The 22,421-nt window shown below is 44.6% G+C and overlaps 1 protein-coding gene across 1 annotated transcript in view; it reads left to right on the forward strand.

The window, feature by feature from the left end:
- The first annotated feature begins 911 nt into the window (after positions 1-911).
- The window catches only part of POLR2L (RNA polymerase II, I and III subunit L), a 52,139-nt gene continuing 30,629 nt past the window's right edge, over positions 912-22,421 (forward strand). Inside the window, exons 1-2 of the mRNA XM_069624018.1 lie at positions 912-1,025; positions 1,500-1,642. Of these exons, the coding sequence (XP_069480119.1) occupies positions 927-1,025; positions 1,500-1,642 (242 nt within the window). The 5' untranslated portion in view covers positions 912-926. The remainder of the gene's footprint in view (positions 1,026-1,499; positions 1,643-22,421) is intronic.

The following is a 22,421-nucleotide window of genomic DNA, read 5'->3' on the forward strand; positions in this document are numbered from 1 at the left end:
GCAAAGGGTGCCTCTGTTTCCAGGTGCCACGTCACTGCTGGTGGAGTCTGGTGGCCCACCTCCTGGAAGGAAGGACGAGGCACATGTACCTAATCCCGGTTGGCTCAGCAGTCGGGCAAAGGGCACCACTGTTTTTAAGCTGTCAGGAGGTGGAAAGGTTTTTGTTGTAGACTTCCGTTCTTTATTGCTCCTTTATTTGTCCATGAAGCAGTTGGTTTGAGTAGCCCATCCTCTGTTCTGCTCCTCTCGGAGATGGATAAAGGGGGTCCTTTTTGTGGCTGTCTCTCAGGCTGTGTGGTAAAAGCTGAGGAATTGCTGAACTGTGGAGGCTGTGTCCTATCAAGGTTTGGGGGGCAAATGCTTACGAACTGTAAACACTTTATCTCAGGATTAGATTTAATCAACACCTTACCTGGAAGAAACATGTTGACAGAGGGCCAAGATGAATCCCGTTATTCGGGGCCTGTGGATTTGCCAAGACCTTGAAACCACATTAAGTCGAGCATATGCTGGAAATCTACAGAGGTGTGGCACTAGCCACGGAGCCCGGTGGTAGTTAACTATGGGGCTCTGGTAATTTGAGACACTAAAGAACCCTGTTCTCGCCTGTCTGCTTGGTGTCCCTTCCTCCACCTCATCGTACCTTCCTTAAAAACCTATCACTAATGCAGATTTTATTGTGACATGCTGTGTGGTAAAGTGGAAGCCAACAAGATTGTCAGTAAGGCACATGTCGCTTGGGAATTGCCAAGTGGTGCGTGGCTTTGATTGGATCACTAGGGGACTGTGTAGTTTGATAATACTGAAAGTATTGCTAGTATTTTTACTGAACTGCATAAAGGGAAGTTGAGGACGCAAACCTTCATAAACCCTCTTCATGCTGCCTCTCGTTTGCTCCTGCAGGGGGAGCAGCTGGCTACCGTACTATGGTTTCAAACACCTACAACCTGATTCTTTTGGCTAAGGTTCGGATCGATGTCCTCTATCTAAAGAATATAACCTGCAAAAGGTCAGGTGAATCTAACGTAGGTGATGCACGCCTCATGTGCGTTGGGAGGGATTCGCTGCTGCATTTCTTTGCCCTATATACAAGGATGTTTACCGAATCTCCTTGGAGACGGTGTTTTATGGCAATGGATACCGGCCTTTGTTATTGTCCTTGTCCCTCCCTGACCCCAGGGTTGCTTTCGCATGCTTTCTGAAAACACTGGCAACGAAGAGCAATTTTGGTAACGGACCTGCAGTCATTTAGTATGTGTGCAATATATGTCTCTGATGTTAATTTGTTGCCTTTTTAATGTCATTGCTGGGATGAGGTGTCATTTTATGGTTATTGCTATTCATATCTGTACACTTATCTATTTTGTGATGTTTGTTTTGCGCGTTATAAAAGGCAAGTAACATGTAATCCGAAATAAACATAATTGACAAGTGCAGCAATGCTTTTTTTTCACTCTGTGGCTTGAGTTTTGTAACTTTGTTTTCCTTCTCTTCTACAGCCAGATCTTTTTTTTTTTTTTTGTGGTTGCACACTGCTGAGAGCCACAATGATTATCCCAGTGAGGTGTTTCACCTGCGGAAAGATCGTTGGCAATAAATGGGAGGCTTATCTGGGTCTACTCCAGGCGGAATATACAGAAGGGTATGTATTCTTTTTCTGGTATCATCTGGAGATACAGAGGCCTTACTTTGCTTTTTTCCTAAGTAAGAGCAAAAATGCTGTTTGGACAGATGTTTTACAATTGTAAAACAGGATTAACAGAAGATGTCATAACGCGCCTGTACAGTGTTTTTAGGCACGATAAGACAAGGAGGGGAAACTGAAGGAGGACAAACAACGATTTTACTATGCCTTTTGTCATTCAGGTCGCTCAAGTACGGGGAAGAGAGGAGAAGTGCAGGTGACTGAATAAGTGCTGCCAGAGTGTCCCTCTTAAGTGCAAAGGGAATGGACTGTATGGTTACAGGTACAGACCCTGAAGTGCTGAGGGAGCCCAGAGTCGGTGCAAGGGCAACTGTACATGCTGGAGCCTGGGCCCGAGTTCAGGGGTTATGTAGCATCACAGGGATGATGGGTGGGGGGGGGGAGGAGTGGAATGGTTTATCGTCCTACACATGAATCAGCAGATTTGGTCTGGACTGTGCAATGTGTGGTTAATTTGTTTTTGTGCAGAATTTTTACAAAACCTTAATCATTTCATAAAATAAAGTCCAAATTCATCCAGCTGGTACATTTTCTGCAATATTTATTTAAAAAATACGTTACACCTATTAAAACTCATTACCGTGGCGCTCATAGGGTCTTAAATCTTAAAATTGGCCTTTTTTTAGTTAAAGGGCATCATTATTTTTGCTACTAGTCTCTGCTTACTTGGTGATATTTCTCCAGGTTCTTACTCTTGCGTCTGGATTTACGTCTTTAAATTACCAATACAAGCATCTTCTGCTAAATCTTTCAAGGTGTTTAAATTCTTTTGACTTAACTTTTATTTGTTGATGCATTTTGCGCATACTTGTCTGGTTTTCATTTTCTTTCTTGCTAGAATTGAAAAATGGGTGATTAGGGATGTTCTCATCTGGTGGCTGGCCTCATGAGGGCTCACATTGCTTGTGTTAAATATGGACAGTTTTTTAAAAAATATATCCTATTCTGTCTTTGTTTCTTAGTTCTTCCCAAAACCTGGTCAGTTTGTGCTTCTAAAATGAACAGTTTGACTTTCTTGATACTTGCATCCCTTTTTATTTTTCTTTCACATCTATTGGGGAAGTTGGTTGATATAATTGTATTTGCAGCAGCCGAAATGTATCCATTTCAGAACTCCTGTTGCGCTCTGTTCATGAGTTCTGAAATGGATCTCTGCCGCTGCAGTCCCTCTGTCCTCCTCACCCACTCACTAACCAGGGGACAGCCCTGCCTCTTTCCCCCCCCTCTCCCTCGCCCTCTTTCCCCACACTCCACACTCTAAGCTGTTCCCTGATGCACCTATACCCACTTAGTACTCCTTCCGGACTCTTTTTACTTGCTTGTTGGTGTAATGGACGTTTCGCACATGTGTATAACGTAATTTGTGCTATCAAGAAAGCACACTGTTCTGCCATTTTGATGCTTGTGTCCTTTTCATTGCACATTCTTGCCCGTTTTAAGTATTGATAGCTAGAAAAATAGCAGACTGGATCTGATCCAGCTAAGCTTTATCCAATAAAGTGAGCAATGAGAATAGAATCTGGTTGATGCGCCCATGGGGGACGAGGGGCAAAAGCGGTAATCTAGAACCTCAAAGATTTTCTTTTTGGAACACTCCCGTTTCTCATTGATTTGGGTTCTGGGAGGAAAAGCCCCTAATGCCCCTAATTTCCCCAACTCTCACCATTACCAAGTACTATCTTTTTCCTCTCGTCTTCAAAGAACTTTATTTGAATTGATTATTGCAATTTGTAAAAGTACATATTTCTTTTCAATTGGTTAAAAGAAAAAGTAAAAAAGGAATAGGGTAAAAAAAACTAGTTATAAAAATCAAGGATTCTGTTGACATTTGTTGAAGGACAACTTTTCTCAAAACATTATTCAACAATGAGGACACCTGTATTTCTTTACATAAAATCAGGTAGTTAAAAGCCAATGCACACTTCCTTATTTTAATCTAAAAACCGGGATCAAGTATTGGGTGTGCAAGGTTGCATGTTTCGGGAACAACAATACGAAGCATAGGCTTGTCTCTATTTTATCAGGGCAAAGGGGCAGCAAGCATTAGGTAGTTTTGCATTGATGTTTCAAGGGGCAAACCAAGTATTGTAAAGGCAATACGTTTAAACCAAATCTGGTAACAGCCCAGCCATCCCGCAAATACAAGGATGTTTGGAGGTATGGTTTAGTCCCATCATAGATAAAAGTTTGGAATTCCAATTCAGTGGAGTTCCCTCTTTTAAACCAAATATCATAAGGAGTTTTATTTGCACTTAAAAGCCCACAGGTTGTGCATGTTCAATAAGGCTTTTTATTACTGCCTGATCTAGAGGTAATCTGGTCTAATATGTTCAAACCGCCTTCTTATTTGAACTGGTCGATAGCCATATCTTAAATGCGGCACTCTCCCAGAGCTGAGATATAGGGAGAATTGCTAATTTTATATCCGGTGGAGCTTAACCCTAACGGCTTACGGGAAATGTTTGCCTGGAGCTTACTTGGTTCCTCAAAGCCCCGCACTTCAGCAACAAACACCCCAATTGTCCTAGAAAGTGCAGTGTAGACATCCACTACAACGGGCAATAACTGCTGTAATAGCCCCAATACCTTGTTTCATCTTTGTAGCAGCAGTGGATAGATGTTCAATGCCCCGTAGATATTTGGTAAACGTGACCCCCCAGTATGTGAAGTGGTCTTTTTCAGGTATTCTGTCCTTAAGGCTAGTAAGTAAAGTGCCTGGTCAGACACTTTGGGGGGGGGACTACTACTGACTTAGCTGCATTTACTTTTAGGTCCAAAGTATTAATGTATTTCACCTACCTGGTTATAAGTTTATGTAATGAGCAAGGGCTCCTGGCAATAAAGGCAACTCATCTGCGTATGCCAGGACCAAGACCCTTTTGGAGCCGAAATGAGGGTCCTCCACTTGACCATCCAATAGGGCCAGTTATTTGTTTAGAGTGAGAACAGCAAGGGGGGACCAATACACAACCCTGCCAAACTCCTCCATTAACCCTAGGCCAAGGTGTGATCACCTAATCGCCCCATTCTAACCTAACCGCTGCCCTCTCATATCTATGGAGTTCAACCAGAACTCTGAGCATACTGTACGGGGTGCCCATATGTGGTCCATGACTGCCACATGTATAGGTTCCACATTGATGTGATTAGAGGTGGCAAGGCTCTGGCATCAATTCAGCACCTGATTTTGCAGTGACGAGAACCTAACGAAAACCCAATTGAGCATCCATTAGAATATGGAAGTCCACCCACTCGCTTAAATTGTAAAGTGTGAAAGATATTGAAACTAATGTTCAGGACAGATAATGGCCGAAATGAAGTCCGGCGCGGTGGGGGGGAGCTACCTTTTTTATAGATTGGGCATAATGCAGCCTTCCAAGAATTCAGCCCTCCAGAATTTGGGAAGACATTCAACTCTAACATATGATTTTAAAAATATAAAAAAGTAATACGGACTAGAAGTAAACCTTGTGTTTAAAACTATCTGAATGTAATCCCATCAGAGCCAGGGACTTTTCCAGATCTCTGTTCCATGATGGACTTCAAAACTTGGGCCCAGGTAAATCTTCGTTCATGAACCCCCACTAGTAAAACAGCAGTACAGTTAGCTGCCTCTTGCATGGTGTCAACAATATGTCGGACATTAAAAGTTTCAACATCACAATCTGAATAGAGTTCAGTAAAATGGACCATCCACATATCCCTGGACACGTGTTCTGTCCGTCTCGCCCATAAATGGCAAGTAGGGCTCATTCACTACCCCCAAAATGTTCTAGGGTCGCTTTTTCGTGGGGTCTCCAGTAGCTTATTCCAGGATATAGCCAACAGTTTCGTTTTCCTGTTGCTAGTAGTTTTTGTATGGCGATCTCTTCAGTAAAATATTGTTTGGATCTGAAGTTAGTTTTTTAAAGCATCCATTCGTTTTTTTGCTAGCCTACAGTGGGACTCAGCAGCCCAGCCCTTATTATGCACTGTTGTTAATGTTACTTATGTCTCTAAAGTAGCCTGTCGATGAATGGAAAATGTTGTCCAACTCATGATGTTTGATGCCTGATAACTGTTACTTGTTAAAAGCTCTGCATGGAAGACTTTTATATCATACAATGTTGATGATTAGTTGGCACTGCATTATACATTCTAGAAACCATCATGGTATGCCACCTAATCGGCTGCCGTTGAGAACTACTGAGCTAATCAGGATTTGGAACTGGGTCTTGTGAAATTCCATAACTATAGAGGCCACGCTTTTTCAATGTTTGTGTTCGAGGTAGATGATCACTCTCCAGTCTATTCATTACGCACAAATTCACAATACAAGGCCAGCTGGACGTAGAGATACAAATATAGCCATTAGACTCTTGCCAAGAATGGCCTACACGAGTCGAGTCTGTTTTCAATCAGCCAAGACCCCAGCTGTGAACCTGTGGTGTTGGTCCTTTTGTCAAGTTGCACAGAGGCCTCACACCTCATAAACGTCCTGTGCCGGGCCTTCACCCATGCAAACATTAAAGTCACCCCATATTATCCAAATAGTAAAACTGTGCATAGATGTTGCATAGATTCATAAATGCATTTAGGTACGTAATTTCTGGACTAAACTAACTTGGGGGTTTTGCCCACCAGTTCCCATTCACAATTCAGGCGTCCCTGTCGGTGAGGACGACACCAAAATAGCAAACCCCCCTCTACATTTCGACCCTGCTTACATTTCAAGGCAGGTGACCTGGAAGCGTTATTGCCCTTCAGATTAATATCCTCAATTTGCCACAATTCCTGTGGGAGTAAAACCTTGTAGTTAAAAGTAAACTGAATCGGCTCATCATCAAAGTGTTTATGAAAAATCCCAGCTACGTTCCAAGGCAGCATCTTATAGGTGCCAAAATCAGTCTAAGTACTAATTGCACACAGTCCACCAAGATTCACCCTCGTCGTTTGGGGTGTGGTGGGGACGAGTGGGGGGAATGAGCTATGACCCTGGGCAACATGCCTCCCCTTATTACCAGTGACACCAGGCAATTTGGTAGTTATAGGTTTACTATCTTCGTCAGGTGGATGTAAGGAAGAATCTGTAATACAAGTTACCTCTGGTTCAAGCAGTGGGTAAATACGTCGGCCGACTTCTTCTGGTGATTCAAACTTGAAAAGGATTCATGTTAAGCCATGTTAGAATTGTCCCCATTTTGTTGTCGGCTATGTTTTTTCTAACCAGAGGCGGCTCGTTGAGCACTTGCTGCTTCGATCTGAGCGTGATCTGCAGGTCGCAGGTTCGAATCCCAGCAAGGCCAACTCGGCCTTTCATCCTTCTGAGGTCGATAAATGAGTACCAATTTCGGTTGGGTGATATTGTATGTAAATATGTGCTCTGTAAAGCGCTTTGTATTAAGGCGCTATATAAATAACACATCATTATCATTAATGTGGTGACCAGCTAAGTGGCTATGGGTTATTTGATCTTGATTCAAGCAAGAGTCCTGCAAACTCCAGCATTTCTATTTTATTATAAATCATGCTTCCTAGTGGTTTACTTTCGGTCCCTCGGCCCCCTGCCCCCGCCCCACCTTCACTCCCATCCCGCTTATTTGGTGATTCAAAACTTAGTAGCAATGTATTATTTTTTTTTTCTACAAAAATATTGTGGGTAACTTGGGTTTGTTGATTGTTATTTAGGGCCAAGAGACCACCTGTTCAGCAACTGATCGTACCATGATGGCAGAAATATGGTTATAAAAGTAGCAAAGCGACATTCTGAGTCCACACCCTAAAAGGAGAAAGCCAACTAATGCAAGAAACAAAATGAAAGGCTAAAATAAAATCTCTTCCCTTGCACGCATCTAATGTAGCGAGCGGTGGAGCCTGCAAACAGAGTACAGGAACAATAAGGGAGAGTAGGCCACACTGGACATTGGTAAAGGCATCGGCTATAACCAGTAACCTTGATGAAACATGAGTGCATAGGTCCGATACAAAAAAATGAATGTCTGGCGGTGAATAGTACACTGCAGTACCACACACAGAACCTTTAACTGGTGGATTCACAAGTTTGTGTCATATGATTAAACTGTGCACAACAGATGCTACCGATGGAAGACTTAGTTGGCACATGGATACTTCAGTGTTTGCCATGCCACAGGCAGAGCTAAAAGCAAAGATGGCCAGAGGTCAAGTTTGTCCGTCACGCCACAAAAGAGGCTACACACCGTAAAGTTTGTATGCAGATAATGCACAAAAAATGCCGCACACACGTGTCGCAAACAATAAAGGATGTATCAGGCGAGTAGATTGCAACACAATGATGCTAGCCACTGTGACATTCACATTTGGGGACATGGTGAAAGGACTGGGGGTGGTCTTTGGGCTTGAGAAGAACGATGTATGTAAGTTACACAACCTCAGTTTTATGTTCGATTTCAACCCCCTTACCCCCAACCTTCTCGACCTCAGCCCATAGGGATCCTCAAAATACCTGCCCAGAGGGAAACTTGTTATGTGCGCAAGTCCTCGAGATAGCCCCCAGCTCCCACACAGTCCCATTAGAGTTCTGGCTAGAGTATTGTATCATCGGTCAGACACACATACACTACAATCACAAGGATGTTAATAATATCCTTGTGATGCTGGTGCAATAAAGGCAAAGAACCTCCGATTCTGTCCGCATAAAGTCTGATCATCCATTCTGCCGTTCAGGGGAGGTTTGTGGACAAGGAATTGCATGGGAGTGGTCACCAAATAGAATATTGGAACAGAGCAGAAGTCCCGTTCATTGCTCATATACAGTACTAACAAGAACCATTTACCAGCACAGAAGGGCATCCGCCCTCTAACTTGGCCACCATGACAGTTCCTCCTGCTTGTAAATTGGCAGTCGCCATGTTTTGAGTCCTGGACAGCAGTTTCATCTATTAATGAACCCGGCAAACCTAGTTGCTCTCATCACATGGGAAAGGGAACATGTGAAAAAGCTGAGACCACACAGCCCTGATCAATTGTGCAACCCCAAAGAGTTCAGTCACTTGGGACACTTGAGATCATAGTGATCATATAAAAGGAAATGGCACGAGACGAGGGCTGAGAGAGTTAGGGTGGTGTTTCAGAGGTTACTGAGTATGTGGTTGAGTCAGCCTGCTTCATGAGAGGGAGAGATTTGGCAGCAAGGAGATCTTTGTGCAAGGAGCCTTCTCGGGGTTATAACCAAGAATCTGGCAAGCCATCAAAACGTTTGTGTGATTAACCTGCTAGTAGGTATAACCCAGAGCCTGGATGGGTCATGTGACCATGAGAACCTGAAGTAGCCTCCCCATCTTGCTTGGGCTTCAGTCAGGCAGAAATCTGAAACCTGGAGAAAATGATGAGCCTGTAGTCTGCTCAAGCCCATGAGGGCCACTCTTGACTGGTGGGTGTGTAAACATTCCTGCTGGATGTGAGGTATTCCCCTAACGCCATGGGGGAATCCTACCTTCTGGCAGGTAGGTGAGTGATTGTCCCCCCTCCCGCCCCCCACCTCTATGTACCCCAAACAGGTGATTCCATTTCAGAGGACCGCCACATCTCCTGTAGCAACTGAAGGTTAAGAGAAAAGTATGCTGAAGTGTATTGAACATGGATACTGTAATATGTATTGGTCATGTAGCCCTGAAGACCTCATGGGAAGGTTGAAACGCGTGTTGGCATACTACCATTTAAAAATGACTAATAGCTTTCAGATGTGTTGCTAACATACTGAACTCTGAAAGGATATAACAAACTTGAAGAAAGAATTGTTGGTGTACGTGTAATTGGTCAAGGACACACACATGCTAGTGGTTTGAGGGCTCTAGTCGCTTGTTGGTGACCAATGCAGCTATACGCCACCCAAGCTAGACTTCAACCTCAGTGGTGTAGAACCTAGCACTTAGCGTTATATTGGTTCCAATATGCCCTACTATGTGCAACTGCAGCCAGTCTATTGTTTGTCGGTGACTTTCGTGCTTGTCACTGGCAATGCTGTGCGTTATATGGGAGATGGGATTATGTGTTAGCAAAGTAGTTGGTCACCTTCCCTGCAGCAGAATGCAGGCCTATGCTGCCACCTGAAGAAATCTCAGTACGCTGATGTGAAGGTGGAGAGTCTGATGTAGGCCTCTGCTCAATGACTGACCATTGGCGGCACACGATTCTGGAGGATTGAACCTGGCCGCTGGCCCTGCTCTTTACAACAGTTTGAGGAAGCAACGCCTCTGGCTATACAGGAAAGCTCTTAGATGCATGCATCTGTGAACAACTCCTCCAAATTAAATGTAGGCACACCAGTGTGAGACTGGCTTTGTAGCCCCCTTAGATGGTCCGCTTGCTAGCTGCTTTATGGGAATCCATTCCTTTACCCTTAAGTATGTGTTTAGGTTTTGATCCTCATTGTGAATGGCAGCAGGTAGTTGGCTGCTTACCTCAAGCTGCCTGGCAGTTCAGGTGCCGTGATCTTGTCTTGTATACCTAGGTGGATAGCTTGTAAGTAAGGCACTGGTCTCTGACATGAGAGCAGTCTTCAGTTTGTAAGTCACAATCCTTGGGAAGGGTTGACTAAGCATTTCGATTTTCCGTGGTCCGTGAATCGTGTACCATTAAACCCCCATTACCCCCTTGTTATTACAGTGCTTGGAAATGGGAGGAATTTAGCATTAAGCACTATATACAATCCAAGTATCTTCCCACTTTTTTCAGGGATATTTCGAACTGCAGGTTGCTTTCTTTGAAGCCGGGGTGTATTTGTGCCGGGGGTTGGAAGGGGGCAGACGGGGGAGATGTTTATCGACTGTCTCTTCACCTAGTAATCTCCTGGGATCTTCAAGTTGCTTGTTGCCAGTGTACATAGTCTGTGTAGTCTGACCATGGGTTCCAATGAACTGTGCACCTTTTTCTGATGCTTCCAGGTAATTTCAGAGTGTAAGACTTCAAAGGAAACCTCTGCTCATAGCACCTAGACTCGGATGCACCAGGAACATTCTTTCAGAGCCCATGCTCGCAGCATTTCACATTATCCCAGTTTACCATCTACATCACGAAACAACCCTTCTTTCATACTAAATTTAAGCGAGAATGGGACCTGGTTCCAAGTTAGTGCTTGGTGAGCGCATAATCTCTAGGAGTTTAACCGCAAGTGTGCTGCAGATTCGCCATGGAACAGTCAATCTTTGCCAATGAAGTAGCTCTAATGTGAAAGCATGGAGTGCAATTTGGAATGTGCATATATTGTAGTTTCATTTTTTTTTGAGGGGGCGGCCTTTTATTTTGAACTTGTGACGTTACCTATTAACGTGTGCCACATGCAAATGGTGGACTGACTGCGCCGGTTTGTCACTGTTATATTTTTTTTCACTAAGATTTAGGTATTGGTACATTTTACGTTAGATCCTTTTAAAGTATGCATATGTCTATTCACGTGTGTTGTGCTTAGAATGTGCTGTCTTTCAAACAGCTTGCACAATGACCCTTTATCTTTAACGGAGCTCACTTGCTGGTTAAAGGTTACCACCTGGTTCTTGCAGTATCTTTTTGTCAAACCTTTTAGGATGTCCAACCCTTTGATCTATCCACGACAGTAGGTAGAATACATTTGTAATCCAGATTAGAATGTGTTCAGTTCTGTAAATCCTTCTTTACACAATCCTTTTCTGTAAGATTGATTACAAGCAAAGAGACTATGATGAGCCATCTGGTGAAACAAGATTGAAAAAGATCTAACTGTGACGGTGCATAAAAGATGAGAACAACAATGTTGCTTCTGTGAACTATTCTGAAACGATCTCCAAGCGCTGGAATGTTGCTTATCCATATGTTTAGCTTTCATGAACCACTTGCACGTTTCATTAAAAAAAATGTAATTTGACTTTCTTGCGCAGCAGTATATCTGAATGCCCTGATCCTTCATATTATGCTTTAGCGACTTTGTGCTAGAGCAATATTGTATAGCTGTGCATCCTTTTTCGGACCTGTCATTTGATGTTCTTTGATGAATTTTCTCAATTTGAGATGAGGCATGATTTATGGTATTAGTATTTACTTTTTTTTTCCCTTTTGAAACCATTTTTGACTGTTCTTATGGGGCAAATTGATTTGTTTGAAGATGTTACGACGATCGTTAATTGCATTTTATAGTATTCTGAAATGTGATTTGTATTCTTGAATGAGATATATTACATTCAAGTTACTCTTGCCTTACTCTAACATGTGAGATTTTATTGCATTCATTCGCTGCTTTGTGCAGCAATGCATTTAATGTTAAGATACCTAACGCATTGCGAATTATCACTTTTTCCACACCCCATTTTTGTTAATCCTGATCACCACACAGATGGAGCAATAGGCGGACTGTGTTCTGGAAAAGCTGGGGATTTTTGTCCCATTTTTACCAAGCACCGTTCATGCTGACGGTCCAGTGATAACACATTCCAAAAAGGGCCTCAAACGGAAAAGGTCCCCTCACTTTTAATGGACGCTACGCTTGGGCACAGTCTTTGCTTCCTTTTGTAAAACCTGCATTTGTTTGTTTGGCCTAACGTGAGAGGTGTTTCGCTGCCTATCCAGTTCAATGTAGGTTACAGGCGCCTTTAACCATGCATATCTTTGCAACCCCATGAAGGGTAATGGGATCCACAGATATAGAAACATTTAAAGTTGCAAGCTACTAGCCAGCCATAATATAACTGGACTCCTCAATCCTTCATATACAAACGGCACACCATTTCTTACTCGCCAAGAATCAATTGTTACTAGCCAATCGGTAGCGGTAAGTGTAACTATTGCACCCAACTTCTGACGTGCATCTTCATACTGACAGCTGAATTTTAAAAAAGTTACTTGAGATCTTGCATTTATAGATGGGAGAACAAGGTACAGAGGAGGGACTAATGTTTATCAGGGGTGTCTGATATAAGGCACATTGACTGGGGTCAGGCCCCAGAAGCCCTACACACAGTGCACAATGATTCTCTACAGATCCTTTGGGAGCACCCCTGGACACACCCCCAATAGTCAGAACGGATGGGATGTTTACAAAAAGGTAAACGATGTAGTAACAAGTGAAAAGGTTACCAGTAAAATAAATGCACAGCAATAAACGGTCCTGTTCACATTCTCGGCTGTTTTCTGTTAAGCAAAAGCGGCTGAGTGGCATTTTATTCTGAAGCTACCCAGGGTGTGTATGGATAGGCCTGTAGTTCTTGTGAAATGTTCTAAGTTCCTTTTCTACACTATGGTCCCTGGCGCTGCTTAGCCACTCCCCACCTGGCTGAGCCAGGACTCCACAGCGACACCCTAAGAATTTGACAGGAAAGCAATTCAAATCTTCTCTTAACAGGGTACACGCAAGGCATATAAAACAGTTGTTTGGGTGATATCACTACCGGGACACTAGGCCTGAAAATGTGTTCAATACCTGAAGCCAAGGTGAATCTATAATTCTTTTTGAACTACCAGCTCATGTTCCTCCAGTGGACTACTGCAACATTGCTGATGCCGGTCATTTTGCACTTTTAGTAAATGTGGTGCATTTCCTCTTGATCAAATGTGTAGCCCGCGGGAGGTGCATTTGAATCCAAAGGGGCCCTCTGCTGTGATGTAGACTCTGCTCAGCAATGAGATAATTTGCCTGACTGGCCTTATTTGGAAAAACGCATGAACTCTTCGCTGGGCTGGTGTTTGGTTCAAGCCGAATATTTGACCCTAATAAAACCCTGGTGTTTGGCTGTGATACAGGAGCACTAAAGACCATTTCAGATGCAGGCCAGACTCCTGAAGGATTGGGGGAGAGGGAGCAGTAATTCCGCAGGGTTCAGAGTCAACCAATTTGTTCTCCTCTAAATCTCATTTTTCAACAAGACCATCGGGTGTTTCTTGGCCAGTAGTAGTGTCTGGTTGTCATCTACACGTATGGTAACCAAACCCATAAGAACTGATTGATTGGAGGGATGAGGTGGAGCGAACTCATAATGCGGTGACAAAACTGGAGCTTGTACTGCATAGCATAATTTGGAACAAGTCTCAGCTTGGAAGACCATGTGACCCTTGCCTGCTAGGAATGAATTAATTTAAAATGCCTGCCAGTTCTGAAGTTCAGGAAAATCTGATCGTTATCTATCAAATTCCATTGAAATTTAAGATGTGTGCAGTGATCAGTAGCTTATTTTATTCAATCAAATAACTTTTTTTCTGTATGAACTTCTATAAATGTACAACAAATCAACTTATAAATATTTAAAAATATAGAATATGCTAAAGCAGATCAACCTAACAAAGGGGTATACAACTCTGCCTAAGTTAGGTGTTATAACAGTTGAATACTGTAAGGGGTTAAGAGTAAGACTCGGACACAGTGGCATGTTTGTTGGTTGCTATAGACTTTATTTCCAGAAAATGAGGACTGGGGAAAATCCTGTCTATCCCTAATCCTAAAAGGGGTTTCCCTGCCTCAACAAAACTAAGTAGCATCTGTTTCAGGATGTTAAACAAAAGAGTGTCTTCTTTCCGGTGTCCAAAAATCAATCTGACGGGTATGACGTTCATAATCATGTGGTTTTATTATTTATTTATTTTTTACGGCACATTAAGTTTTTGCAAAAAAACTGCAAAAAATATAGGGGGTGGGAGGAGGTCATATAAGAGGTAGAGTGGGGGTTTTGTATAGGGAATAAATGGGGGGAGGGGGATTCGCAAAAGTGCAATGTAAAAAAAATAGGCGAAGAATTAACAGAGCACAATCTGACAATTGCACTCAACTCAATGAAATGTGTACAGGGAGACAATGGTAAGCTCTATACTCATAGCCTGCTTCAAAAGTTCTCAACATAAAAGGTTTAGGGTGCAGAACATAAAAGAAATAATGTTTCGCCAGGAAAGTGTTCTCCATTCCCTAGAGTCCTTCTCGCAGTTAGTGTATCTTTTCTCACATTTTAACAGTAGTCACAAAGGCATGAGTCTTTGTTTGAATTTCCTTCAAGAATGCGGTTACTCTACAATGTTACACTTTGTCCATTTTCTACTCCTGGTGTACTCTCCAGCCATTTGTGACTTTCTCTTCAATCCTTAAAAAGGGGTATGAGTCTTCCCTTTGTTTCCACAACTTTGCCTTTGTACTCCGGGTTTACTCCCTTGCCAGGTTATCACTTTACTTCTCCTCTCACTCTTGGTTTACTCTTTTGCCAGGATATCTATCGCTTTGCGTCTTAACGCCCTGCCTGGGTATGACTCTGAAACTGTTTGCCTTGTGCACTAACCTGCCAGGGTTGCTTTATTCACTTTCTTTCATCCACATCACACTAGCTTTCCACAGTTTAATCACTGACCCCTTTCCAATAGTTTGTATTTGCTTGGTCTCTCCTGTTTGCAAGGGTTGGGTGGGGTGGGCGGGAGGCTCTGCCTCCTTTTCAACTCTGTCCATATGTACAACAGTTCCTCTTTTACAGTTGTGGTCCTCTGTCTCACTTTCAACAATGTTCACATACACAATTCCGTCCTTTTGGACTACTTGGTCACCGACCTGTCTTTCTAAATGTTCTCATTTAGATTGGTTTCTTTACTATTTACAATGGCTTTCTCTTGCGTGCTCAGCATGACGCAGCATTCGCTATAAGGAGCGCCCTGGTAAACCATTCCATCTTCCTGGGCTTACTGGGTGTTTCTGGTGGGCCTCGTGTCTCCTCTTTGGCTTCGCGTTGTGTGCTGACTAGGCATACATCCTGTCAGCTGGTCCGTCATGGCTCTGGTTTCCCTCACTGCAGGCGGCTACGGCTGCTCCGGTCACTAGGCAGCAGATTACTTTTGGTTGTTTCACCTCACACCATCCGTTGTGACGCCATCTCCTGTTTTCTGGCATCTTTGTCGGCGTTCACACTAGTTGCCGACCGCTTCGGACTCTGCGCCACACTCTCCCATTGCTATCAACTTTCCAAAGACTCAACCCAACATTGGCTTAACTCTTTTCATTGCTCAATTTCTCTTGCTCGTCGCAGTACTTAAATTGAGGTGGGCGGGGGGTGGGGTATTTGGCTGGAAAAACCTGGGATGGAGGTTGTAGCGCTTATAGCGCCAGGTAGTCTTGATTCTATTAAGACACGGAGGCGAGCATTATGCTCGTCTCTTTAATGGCACTCTACACAGCAGCCTTTTTTGAAAACCCATTTCTCCCTTTTTTTTTCTTTTTTTCTTTTTTTTTTCATTAAATACCAAAAACCAGCAAAACTTCAATTTAAACGTGGGGGACTGTCCCTAGTGTTCTGTAGTTTTGTGCTTCTCCAAACAACCAATACTGGCCCAGCACACTACCCATGCCATGTCCTGTCCACACTCCTCCTCGTTCTTGATGATCCAACAAAAAACAGTCCCAATACTCCAACTAGTGCGGACCCATCATGTGAACTTCCACATGAATGCGGGACTTCGCTCCGCCATGCTTCAGCTCCTGCATTATCCCCTTGACTCCGCTCAACTGTTATGGTCTTCCCTTAAGAACCGAACAAAAGAACATCATTAGGGAGCAAATACGCAGCTTGGGTAACCCATCCACCATCCACAATTAACACTTATCTGTTCAGATATGTCTGCAAATAACAATTTTCTACTCGGATTCATATGTACAATCTAATCCGATCTTCTCATACCACTATGTACTCAATACATATGCGCACCGGCAAATTCCCCCCCACTCTCCTGCGTATTCTGGGTGGAATAATGCTCGCCTCTGTGTCTTCAATAAAGCGCCATAAGCCTGGGTAATCTTCATTCTATGTCCAGACCGGAGGCAAGCATTATGCTTGTTCAAAGCGGTCTATGACTACTGCCGCCACAGAGGATACAGGCTTAAACTAAAATGTTTTAAATGTCCCTTCTGAGACTAATCAGCTGACTTCATAATGTCTCGCAGTGAAGCGCGTGTCGCACAAGCTTTGGACGCCATCCCTAGTGGCCTTCTTCATAGAACTTAATGCACTGGGCTACCCACAACTTGGGCTCCCCTGGAAAATAAGGATGAGATGACTGAGGACCCGCTTTTAGTCCTATTAGCGATAAGAAAGGCCACCCTTTCCAGATAAAAGACCTTCCTGCTGATCTCTAAGTGCCTTAACGTCGGAAACTCTCCTACACAATACCAGGAACATCAGCATCGCCAATTTACTAGATAGACGATGTGTAGATAAGGATTCATTCGCAGGCCATTGTTTAAATAGGCGGAAAACCACCTCCATGTCCCGAAGCACCAAATACTTGGCTGTGGTGGTTTATGCATCTTGATGCCCTGTAATAGCCTGACTACTGCTGGGTGTCCCCCCCCCCCCAATAGGCGCTTTGTCACATTTCTCATGACCTGCGGAGCTGGCCGACCTATAGACTCCTATGGTGCGAAAAGCTCTACCCTCCTGCGCTAAGCTCGCTAAGAAGTTCAGTACCTCCATTAAAGGGGCAGAAATGGAATAAATCTGGTGTGCTGCACACCACTCTTTCCACAAGCAGCGTCATAGCTCCTATGGGTAGAAGGCGCCCAGGAGTCTGATAGTCTGCAGTGATAGCTGAAAGGCAAGGCTCAGCGTTGCCTGAGATTCTGCACGCTAATAGTCGCCGAGTCTCTGCCAATATTAGCGGGTGCTTCTAACTCCTCGGCTTGGAGAGAAGGCTTGATTGAGATGGAATCGCTCGCTCCGCCTGCTGCCTAGGTGCTTTCGCCAGGATCCTCGTCAACATGAACAGGGCGAATGCTTGGAGCAGTGCCCCCCCCCCCCCCACACACCCCACAACTGTGGAGGAGCGCATGAATCCTGAACGCTCCCGGCTCTAGCCTCCAGCTGAAATATATGCGTGTTCAACCCGGAGGCGTAAAGGTCTGTTTACCTGCACCCAAAGCTCCTGTAATCATAAGAACACTGGCTTGTGCCACTTCCAGTCGCTCGAGTACTCCAGGTATCTGGAGTTCCAATCTGTGACCACATTCTGCTTCCCCGGAAGAGTCCGCTGTTTACGCTATCCTCTTCTCTAGGCAATAATGCCAGAAGTCTTTCGCCAGCTCTACTAGCATCTTCGAGTTCCCCTTAGCTTGGTTATGTACCTCACTGCCGAGATGTTCATCTTCACCAGGATGCAGCAGCTCACTTAAGGTTTTTACTGCGAATGAGCCTGGCAACAGTTTATATGCATCCACAACTCTTGCTGGTGCCACTTTCCCCCTGTCTGCAGGTTCCCGCACTGTGGGCTCCAACCTGCTCTGCTGGTGTTGGACTATCACTAATTCTGGCATGTCTCTGAATATGGCCCTGCCGTTCCAGGCTTCCATATTCTGTAGCCACTACTGCAGTTCTACACTCTCGTCTAGCAGCATCATCTGATGGTACCGGACTCCTCCTTGCAAGTGCCTGATCTTGAGCCTTTGCAGAGCCCTGTAGTGGAGGGGCCCGGTAAATATCACTTGGATCAGCAATTCGCGGAGACCCACTATCCTGGCTAGACTCTGAAGCGTAATATGGGTCTTTAGAAGCATTGCCCTCAGCTCCTTTATTGTTCATCTTTTTCATGGGCAGCTCTAGTGTGGCTATCCTGCGGTCTAGAACTTCTGTCCCTGCACTAATTCTGATTTCTCCCTGTTCACCAAGAACCCTAAGTCAATTGGGAGCCCACCCATTGAACCTGGGTCGTCAACTCTGATCTGTCTTGAGCCAGTATCATGTCGTCTAGATAGACAATGATCCTGATCCCGCTTTCTCCGATTGCTTCCGCCACCTGCTGCATGCCTTTGGTAAATGCCCAGTGGCCCACCGCCAGTCCGAAAGGTAGGAAAGTGAACCGCCAGCTCTGCCCCTTCCACAGAAATCAGAGGAAATCTGCACTGCAACGCTATTGGGACAGTGATATGAGCATCCTTCAAGTCCAGTCTTGCTAGCCAGTCTGCTTTGTGCTGAATGTCCCTTAGGTGGTGTATGTCCTCCATTTTGAAATGCCGCTAAGCCAGCCGGTTAGTTCTTTTAGGTTGATCACTGGAATCGCTTTCTTTCCTGTTTACCAGGATCCGGTTATAGGTCAAGGGATCGAATGACAAAAGGGTCGAATCAAAAGGTACCCCAACCCCTGTTTGTTTTTTTTTTTTGTTTTTTTTACATAAACGAAAACCTCCCAAAAAATATGTTTTGTTTTCGATCCTATTGACTCACCTTTTGCATTCAATCCTTTTGTATTCGATCCTTTAACCGGACACCGGAAAATACTGCTCTTCTTGCATGCCTATGCAGCATTCTTTCACCCCTTTTCCTGCTAGAGCATCTATTTCTCTGCCTATGAGAACTTCCTCCTCCTTCGTCCTTCTGTGCTTCGCTGGGAACTGATCTTGCTGCGGGGGACCATGTAAATCTAGCCTGAAGCCTGCGACGGTCTGTAAGACCCAAGCATCGCTTGATGGCTCCCACCCTTTGCTTAAACTAATCTGCATCCTTCCTCCCACCTTGGGATGAATCTCGCCATGCGCCCTTACCGCTTAAGGCACTCTGCCTGTATCTGCCACGACTTCTGCGCCCACGGTATCCTCTCCCTGTGGACGGGAAGAAGGTGTCTTGTCGGCTTTCCCAGTAATGGGCTCTAGGACCATGGGCCTTCTCGTAAAACCAAACTGACCATTCGATCGGCCCATATGTCGTCCGGTCCCAGCAAAAACACGTCCTGGGAAAATCAGCGCTCTGTATCTCTTTGGCAAACGCCTCCCCAAATAGAAGGGTTGCACAGCTTTGCCTGCTTCGTAATTCGCCAGATCCCCCAGAATTTTGTCAATTTTAAGCAGTAGACTGCGCCCCCTTTCTGAGGATAGCGTACAGCATGCATTGTCCAGCAGGCATGCTGCTCTCTGCGCGCAGCCCGCTAGTGTAGCAACATCTACGGTCTCTCCTGTATCTGTGGCTCTCTGCCAGGTCCATAATCTTAGCCAGGGGCTCGGCCATGTCCAAGACCTTGTCTTGGCAATTTTTCCATGCTCATCTGACATCCGTGGTCGCCTTTGTCATAAAAGTTACCATCTTTGCATGCATCTCTGGTGTGAATTATTTTGCTGGGCAAATCCAGCCGGGGTCTCTCGGTCCTCATTCGAAAGCGCACTTCCTTCTGTAAAGGCTTACTAATGCGCTCTGCCATATATTGGGCCACCCTCAGCGAGGGTAGCCATTCCCTCGACGTATGCTGGTTCCCTTGGGCGACTTCGGTAAAGTCCACCATACTGCTATCGTCTTGATAGCTGTCTGCATCATCATCATCCTCCTTCCGAAGGAGTATCACCATCAGTGGTGTCCTCTATATTTTTTGCCCCTGGTAAGAGGACTGGCACTACTTATTTCGCCAAGGAAAGCGGATTTAAGCTTACTGAATGGGTCGGCTTCCTCCTGGGGCGGCTGCAGGCCCCCTAGTTAGGTGACCCGAGGGTGGGGGTTGTAGAGTATGGGGTGCTCTTCTGGGTGTTTGACTCCCTAGAAACCTCCCCCGCCAAGGTCTCTTCACCTGGGCTGACCTCTTTTCTTCTGAGCCATGCTGTTTATCACGATGAGGGATTAGAGTGCTTGCAGGCGTTCTTGGATGGGTTGGACTCCTTGTGATGGGCCAGTGAGTCTCCCAGCACCCTCTTGAAACTCGGTAGAAGTTATGATCCATTTCTAGCTCCTCCTTACTGTACTCTGGGGGAGAGCTGTCTGGCTCCATATGTGCCATCTCTATTGGGCAAGTTTTTTGTTTCGCTGATGTCTTGTGCCAATCTACGCCTGTATGTTGCAGGCTACACTGAGAGCAGGCACTCTTAATTGCCCCTGTGGACCATAACGTGTGTAACAACTTTCCTGAGCTTTCATTTGTTTTAATTACTACTGCCCATGTCGATCTTGTATCCTGTCCTCTAATGCCCTACTCTTATTGGGGATCCACAATCGCTGCTGTGATTATGCGCACATATGCGTGCCGAGGGCGGAAAGGGACATTTCCTGCCCTCTGTGGCGTGTTCACCGGGGAGCACACCGGTGAACGGAAGCTAGCGCTGTTGCTCGCGGTTCCCAGGAGCTGCTTCGTGTTTCCCTGCTGACCGCTTCAATAAGCGGTTGTGCGCTGCAGCCCCCTCTACCACATGCGCCTGTGAGTGGGGAAGCGCTGGCCCCGGTCTTGACATAGACATAGAATAAAGATTGAGGCATGTACATAAGCCAAGACACCATATTTGCTTTGACACTAGAAGTGTTCTGTTTAATAATTCCTGGGATAAATTGGCTTTCAGGTTTTTGCATACTGCTGAATAAGCTTGAATGTTCTTCAATGAATCACATACCAAATTCCTTATGCACCGCCCATTTCGGTGTCCCAGATGGTATGCCTAATATTGTCTTACAGAAGGTGTTTTCAATTCTCTGTACACCTACGGTCTTCCTTAAAACCCTGAATACCTGCGCCATGTTGCAACAGATCTATCTTTAGCATCATAGGCACTTAAAATCAGTTTTATTTGCTGTGCATCATATTTTGCAGCAAATAAAAAACGGCCCTAATTGTCTTGCAACATTCTTGCTGATTGTCTCAGAATATGCATCTGCGGAGATGGCGTTTATTGAACACGCATACCCAAATAGTCATAATGGTCTACACCTGAAACCGCTTTTCTATCAATATAAAAACATTAGACTTGGTCTATTTTTCCCACAAAGCAGACCATTATGGCTGATTTAGCAATGTTCACTTTGAGATCTGTGTCCTTCATGAATGAGTCTTGCATATGCGTTTAACAACATCTGTATAGCCTGTGGGGTTCGGCAAGTAACGCACTATCATCCGCATTTGTTAAAAATGGAATAATCATAAAGGTAGTTGCAGGTGCATCCGCCATCTGTTGCGTAACTGGTCATACGGAGCTAAAGAGTAAGGGGTGGTGATGACACCAACACATCATGTTTTTTTTTTTTAGCCATACCGTGGGCTTGATTCACCCCGAGAATCCAGTCTTATAACTGCATGGTTTTGTGAATGGAGGGCCAGCAATAAGTATGTTGTATAGGTTGGTACTCCAATGTTCTGCAGGATATTTCATAATTTGTCACGGTTGGCAAGATCAAATGCAGTAGATTATTCGACAAAAGTTGCATAGAGGCACTCCTTGTACAAGAATTTTGCTGCAATCCGGACACCCAACTGTACTCTAGAAGAATATTCTTTTCTACCCATAATGACACTCTCGCTTTACCAAACCACTTGCAAGAATCTGGAAGGGATTTCAGTCTGTAATTTGTGGGCAGGTTTCTTGGCCCCTTATAAATTAGAATCATTCTCCATGGAGTAGAAGAGGAGGGCGGGGGCATTTTTAGTGCACGTGAAATCCAGGAATTTAAGACGTAATCTGGCCATGGTGCCTCATTTGATTTCAGGGTGGTGATAGCACGTTTTGCTTACTCTACAGATATAAAAGGGAAAACAGCTGGGCCTTTGTGATGGACTCAACTGACAGGCTACTTAAGACCCGTGATCAACAGCTGCACCATAAAGTTGCGCCAAATGTTGAATCCAGTCCTTTTGGGACACCTTCATATTAACTCTGATCTCTTGGGTACCATTGCTTGGTGGCCACCAGCTCCCAAATAAGGAGAGTGGAGACGTGAGACTGCATATATTAGGTTCTCCAATGCAGAGTCTGCTAACGTACATTTCCCAGCAACTAGGCGGTTTTTGTATCCTTTCCTTAACTGCCGAACACCCA

This window comes from Ambystoma mexicanum, chromosome 11 (genome assembly GCF_040938575.1).
Source record: "Ambystoma mexicanum isolate Mex_15411 chromosome 11, UKY_AmexF1_1, whole genome shotgun sequence".
Taxonomy (NCBI): domain Eukaryota; kingdom Metazoa; phylum Chordata; class Amphibia; order Caudata; family Ambystomatidae; genus Ambystoma; species Ambystoma mexicanum.